Genomic DNA, 6,648 nt, shown 5'->3' on the forward strand with positions numbered 1-6,648 from the left:
AAATGTAAATCCAAGATGTTTTATGTAGGTGGGCATGCATGGGATTAATAATGGATGACATGGCAATAAATATCTTTTTATTGGACAAGAGAGATTATTTGGAGGCTTATGTGACATGATGACTTGGAAGTTTTGTCCATACTTGAAAAAATCCAAATAACCCTTAGTTTTCCTATCTCAAGAAGGTTTTCCTACTTTAACTTAGAAATCATATTTTGAATGGATATACATACCAATGATAGGATTTACATGAAGATACAAGAGCACTATAAAAAAGTGGCAATACATAAGGAGAACACAACTCAAAATTTTACTTCTCTCTTTTTTAAAAACTCTTCAACCAGAAGTATAACTCGAAGAACTAAGAAACTGATCTGAGACCAATTGATTTCAAGATAAGATCAAATCGAGAAAGGTTCAAAAAGAGCTAAAGCCTAGTGCAAGTTGGAGTCTTTGTTTAAAAAGACTGCCAAGGGTTTAAAAGTAATTACAAAACATTCTTTTCTTTTAAAAAAAGCCCTAGCCACCATTTACTTATCCTCCTAAATTTGGGATTCTTTGTATTTTTATTCAATATATAGCTAACTTAGACATAGGAAAAATCATGTTTACGATGACAACCCAACCTAAAGTAATTTAGCTTTCTTAAGTTTTCTTATTCTTTACTTGTCATATTTTTAAGTTTTCTTTAAATTATTTTAAGTTTATGCAAAATTCAATTTCAATTTTCTTTTAAATTCAAGTTTTGTTTTGTTTGCAATTTAATTCAATCTTTCTTAAATTTCTGTTATTGCTTTCAATTTAATTCAATTTGCATTATATCTTTTTAAGTGTTTTAATGTAATTCGTGCTTTTTAAGCTATGTTCTTGATATAATTAAGGGTAAAAAATTTTAACACTTAGTTTTCTTCCATATATTTCAATTTTCATGAAAATGATACTCTATTCATTCTATATTACTTGCTTCATTTCTATGCACTTGAAAATTCTCAATCATGTATAGAATTCCAAACTTTGAAGATTATATTAATTTATTAAAATAATAATGAATTTCCTACCCAAACAAAGATTATATAAATAAAAAAAATGTGGAGAGAAATATATAATATTCTTTTAGTTCATTATAAAGAATATTTGAAAGAGCACAATCTTAGTATGTAAAATTAATTTTTATTTGATAGGAAGTAAGTTTTTTATGCACACATTATAAAGGTAAAAATTGTCTATAATTGATTTTACATATATATATATATATATATGTCATCAAACCTAAGTGAAAAAAATTTATCACACTTTTGGATAGAAATAAGATTATTTCTTAAGCTAATGATTTAATCACTTTTGATAATCTAAGAAAATTAAAATCACCAATTCCCTCATTTCAAAAAACAAAAAACAAATTACCAATTCCCTACCAAACACAATCATCTAACCAATATTAAGTAAAGATATTCATCACCATGAATTTTGGGATTATTATTCCATACCAAATGTCAAGTAGTTTAAGCATCATCTAATGCAACTAATAATTAGACTATTTAAATTACTTTCAGTTATCAATAACATAACATATCATTAGAAATTCATTTCCAAATAATAATACATTAGGCAAAGAAATTCTCAAACTTAAATTATAATTTTATGAAATAGCTATATGCTATTGTTGTGCAATTATTATCTTTTTTAAGTAAAACTAAAACTTATTTAAAAAAAAAATAGAGTAATAATCAAGATTCAAATTAATGATAATTTAATTGTTGAGTATTTTTCTAAAAACATTGTACAAAATTCAGAATTATGGGACAATATAAATGCATATGTTACATTATGAATTATTTAGATGTGCTATATATAGTAGTTGGACTTATAAATAATAGAATCAAAGTAGATATTCCTAATGAAAAAAATCACTTCATGTCTTGGGAGCATGTGTGTGTGTGTGTGTGTGTGTGTGTGTATATACACTAAAGTTTCATTTAAAGGGAACAGTGCAATGTGAAATATTATTGATTTTAATGTGGTTTGTTCAATTTAAAATTAAATTATTAATTTGAAATATTTATAAAGATATTATATTATCCACTACTTTAAATTTTGGATTTTGTACTTTAATAAATATAGAAGAAAGATAGATGGATAAAAAATAGACTAGATACCATGAAACTCTTTTGATGTTTCTTCGCTTATGGACATTATTTAAAAGAAATTGAATTAAAAATATCACAATTTAATTTTATTTTTCAAAATTTTTTTTTATAATCTTTAGAAAAAGATTAAGATTATATATGAAAGAATCAAAGTTTTGTTTGTTATATACTAGTATACTTAATAATATATAAATATATTAAGAAGTAAAATTAATTTAATTAATGGTTAAATTTCCTCTTGGGTTTTCAAGATGGAAGGTTCCTATTATGAGATAAGCCTGTCACCCTCGTCGACAACTGCAAAGATTTAGGTGTGAATAAGTATCCCTTTCATTTCATGCCCTACATTTTTCAATTTTGTTCTGTTTTACTTTTTTTAAAAATGATAATATTACAGATTAATACTACTAATAGAAACAAAAATAATTAAGAATTGATAGCAAAGATTTCGAGAATATTAAACAAAAATGAGGAAAATAATTAAGAATGGACAGCAAAGATTTCAAGAATATTAAACAAAAAGGAGGAAACCAAACAGGCGTGGGTGTGCTTAAAGAACTCCTACATCTATAGAGTAATAGATCTAATAATTTTTAAAACCACATAATAATAATACGAAATAAAAAATAATATTATTTAAAATTTTAGAAAAAAATTATATAAATTCATTAAAAATAAAAAATATATATTTTGTATTTGATATATTAATACGAATTATGATAAAATAATGTTTTTATATTTTTTACATATTTGACATAAATTAAAATCGATTCAAATATTCAAATTACTCAATTTATGCAAAGGCAACACTCTAACAATTTTAAATAGACAGAACTGATATTAGATAAAAATAGAACTCCAAGAAACAGTCGTGATGAAGATGATTAATTTATTTAGAATTAAATTACTGCAACTAGGCACGCTGAATTAAAGTATATTATATAATAAATTACTGCAGTGGTACCAAGTAGGATTAATAAAATAAACAAAATTCATTTGCTTTTTAATTAAAAAAGTATTATAATAATATAAAAAACTAAGCACTCTACTTCCACTAATGTTTTAACTTTCAACTCGGTTTCAGTCAAACTTCCAGGCAGCCATAGCAATAATTGCGCTGCAAGAAATAAAGGCTTTATCGACGAAACTTTCCCGTCGGTGAAGTCCTTTTTTCTGTTGAAATTAGGCATTATGGATGAAATTTTTAACAGTAATTTTCCGTTCCGCTGCTGAAAATCGTTTGCCTTTTTTCTTTTTTTCACAGTTTAAGACTAGGCTTAATTCTCCAATCAGTGTATCTCAGTTTTCATGCAAAGAACACGATATATAAATTTATATTTCAGCAGGCTTATCTTCAATGACCAATATTTAATTACATACGCAAAGCTTAAACGGATCAACCATCTTCATATGATTTAATTAGTAATTCAACCATATTGAATAGTGAATTCTGAATAGAAATTCAATAAGCAAGAATCGAAGTAGGGAATTAAAAGGCATAACCTTTTGTTGGTGAAAACGAAACCAGCAATACCGCCGACTTTCTCCATGGCTCTCCTCCATTTCATCACCGTCTCCTTTCCAAACCTGTTTTCATGGCTACAAAAGGCCTCCACAAAAGGTCCTCTCTGTCTTCGAACATGAGAGGGGTCAACCCCATAGAAGACGGGCAGAATCAGTCTCCGCAACTGGCATATCCTGGCCAGTTCTTCAAGGCACCAATGGGAGGAAGCATAGTTTTGAGAGAGAATGACAACGGAAGCAGCCGAGTCTTCAATGGCTTCCAGCAGTCTTGGAGAGATCTCGTCTCCACGGTTCAACCCATCGTCGTCTCGAAAGACTCGGACACCCTTTTCCACAAGCGAGCTGTAGAGTTTCTGCGTGATACCGTGACGGGTATCTTCCCCTCTGAAACTGAGGAACACGTCCCATCGGAGCCTAAAGGACAGCGGAGTTGATGGAACCACGCTGTCGTTCACCATTTTTTATTCCTTTCTCTCCTCTAACTTTTTTAATTTCCCCTTATCTTTTTCTGTTTCTCAAAGCCAGGTATTTCATTCGCCTACCTAGCGTGTTCAGAAGGCCAAGGTCACATGAAAAAGGAAAAAAGCAGTATCAGCAAAAACTACGTATTTTGGTTCTTGTACTGCGTCTCTTTGTATTTCAAAAGAATTAATTAGGTATTCTTTGACAAACCGTACAGTCATGATTGAAACAGTTCCTGCCCATCCTGTGGCTATTTTTGTCCTTCTAGTCTGGATCAAGATAAACACTTAAGTGCAACATGGCGTGAGCAAGGGTCCTGGTGCCGCCACGTTATGAGAGCTAGCTTCTTGTAATTCTGACTTCAAGGAAAATGGTCATGTCTTTTTAACCTAAGCATTGCTTGATGGGAAAGGAAAAAAAAAAGAGTATAAAAAATTAGTTAATTTAATAATTAAATTACAAGAATTATTAGATCAATAAATTTTTTATTTTCACTTATTTTAATTTTTTTACCTGGTAAATAAATCCTTAGATTAGACTCACGAGCCAACCAGTTGTTTTCCAAGATAAATTATTCTATCTAATAAGTGTATGTTAGAAAGATATGAAAATGAAAAACGAAGCTGATCTTTTTGTGAGCTTTGGGATATATTTGATTAGGACTTGATTATTTCAATCTACCCGTTTAATAGTGCACAATTTTCTTATTCTTACACATCCCTTTAATATTTCAGTTTGAAAATTTATTTTATAATTTTGCTCATTTTGTAAGTTTTTTTCATAAAATATGACTGAAAATTAATTATAACTTCCATAATTGCTGCATAACGAAAGAAAGTTACTTATTTATATTCTCCTCAACCACTTTCAATGTTGCACACTAAGATATTTGTTTAAGAGTTGTATCAACCGTTTAATTTATAAAATTCATTTCAAATTAAAAGAATTTAAACATGAATATAAAACTTGTTACATAGACTTTGACTTAAATTAAAAGTTCATTTAAAAATGCGTTAAACTTTAGGCATAACATTTCAATTACACGTCCAGTCCAATAATTATTTAATTATTTATATAGATTTATATTTATATGTAAAATTATATTGTATAAAATATATTATTAATTAAATAATATATACTTACATATTAATATCTTATGTCTACATGTATTTGGTTCCACCCAAACACTAAATTAACTTGGCAAAATTATTTTTAGGCTTTATTTTATTAATTATTTATTAAGTCATAGTTAATATTTATTATAAAATTTATTTTTAGTTTTTTATTTGAAAAAGATAAAATCTGGTGTGTCTAGATAGTTTTCGAAAATGAATTGGGTTGGAACAACAAATGAGGTCCACGTTTCATGTTAGACTAGATTTGAACAAATTCAAATTTTGTTAATATCTTATCTAGATTTAGTTCAAATTCAATCCAGTCTATGGAGAGATATGCTCCAAGCAAACTAGCAGTATTCATTCTTTTTTTGAAAAAAAGGTTGAGTTTTTTATTTTATTTCTAGACACGGACAATTACTGTACATGACTACTTTGCTCTACACCTCTCATGTTATCACCATTTTATTTTCTAATACCCTTTGCATGTACATATTTACATTTAGGTTTTATCTAGTACTTATGTTTAACAATTTATTATTAATCTAGTTTTACGATTCTTGTAGCGGTTGAAAATTTAGGATTTAAAACTACATTTGTTTCGTAAAAATTGATTTTAAAAAAATATATTTTGGAAATGTTTACATTTTCTAAAAAAATTAGAAATTTTTAATTATTTAAAGAAGTTAATGAAAAACATTTGTTATTATTTGATTATTTTTTGAAAATTTTTTTTTCTCAAATAATATTAATATAATTATTAAAATATTAAAAATTATTTATTATTAAAGTATATTGAAACTATTTATTATTAAAATTATTAATATTCAAATATAATTATATTTTAATAATAATATTTAATATTAAAATATTATATTAATATAAAAAATACTTGAAATAAAATCATTTATTAATATTTATATTAATATTTTAAAATATTTAAAATAGTAATACTATTCTTAAAATATTGTTTTTATTAATGTTAAAATAAAAATATTTATTATCAAAACATTTATACTATTAAAATATTTATATTTTATATTAAAATCTCTATTATTAAATCATAACAAAAATATTTTTGTTTATTTTTTTATTAAAATAGTAATATAAATACCTTAATAAATAAAATATAAAATTATATATAACTAAAAATAATAAGAAATTATAAAAACATTCATATTAAGAAAATAATATTATTATATTATTTAACATTAATTATTAAAATAATAATATAATACCATTTTTATTGAAATATTAAAAATATTTATGTTTAGTAAGATACAAAATAAAATATTTAAAATCAATATATCAAAAGACTTTTAATGTTAATATTTTAATTTTTTTAATTAAAATTAAATAAAATATTTTTATTAATATAATAATATTTCAAATCGAATCAA

At 25.4% G+C, this 6,648-nt stretch overlaps 1 protein-coding gene across 1 annotated transcript in view; it reads right to left on the reverse strand.

Moving 5' to 3' along the window:
• LOC111287518 (disease resistance protein RML1A-like) overlaps positions 1 to 4,384 on the reverse strand; it is a 28,382-nt gene extending 23,998 nt beyond the window's left edge. The window contains exon 1 of the mRNA XM_022878135.2: positions 3,651 to 4,384. Within this exon, the coding sequence (XP_022733870.1) occupies positions 3,651 to 4,129 (479 nt within the window). The 5' untranslated portion in view covers positions 4,130 to 4,384. The remainder of the gene's footprint in view (positions 1 to 3,650) is intronic.
• Positions 4,385 to 6,648: the final 2,264 nt, after the last annotated feature.

Source organism: Durio zibethinus, chromosome 4 (genome assembly GCF_047325235.1).
Source record: "Durio zibethinus cultivar Kanyao isolate XHJ-2024 chromosome 4, ASM4732523v1, whole genome shotgun sequence".
Classification (NCBI taxonomy): Eukaryota; Viridiplantae; Streptophyta; class Magnoliopsida; order Malvales; family Malvaceae; genus Durio; species Durio zibethinus.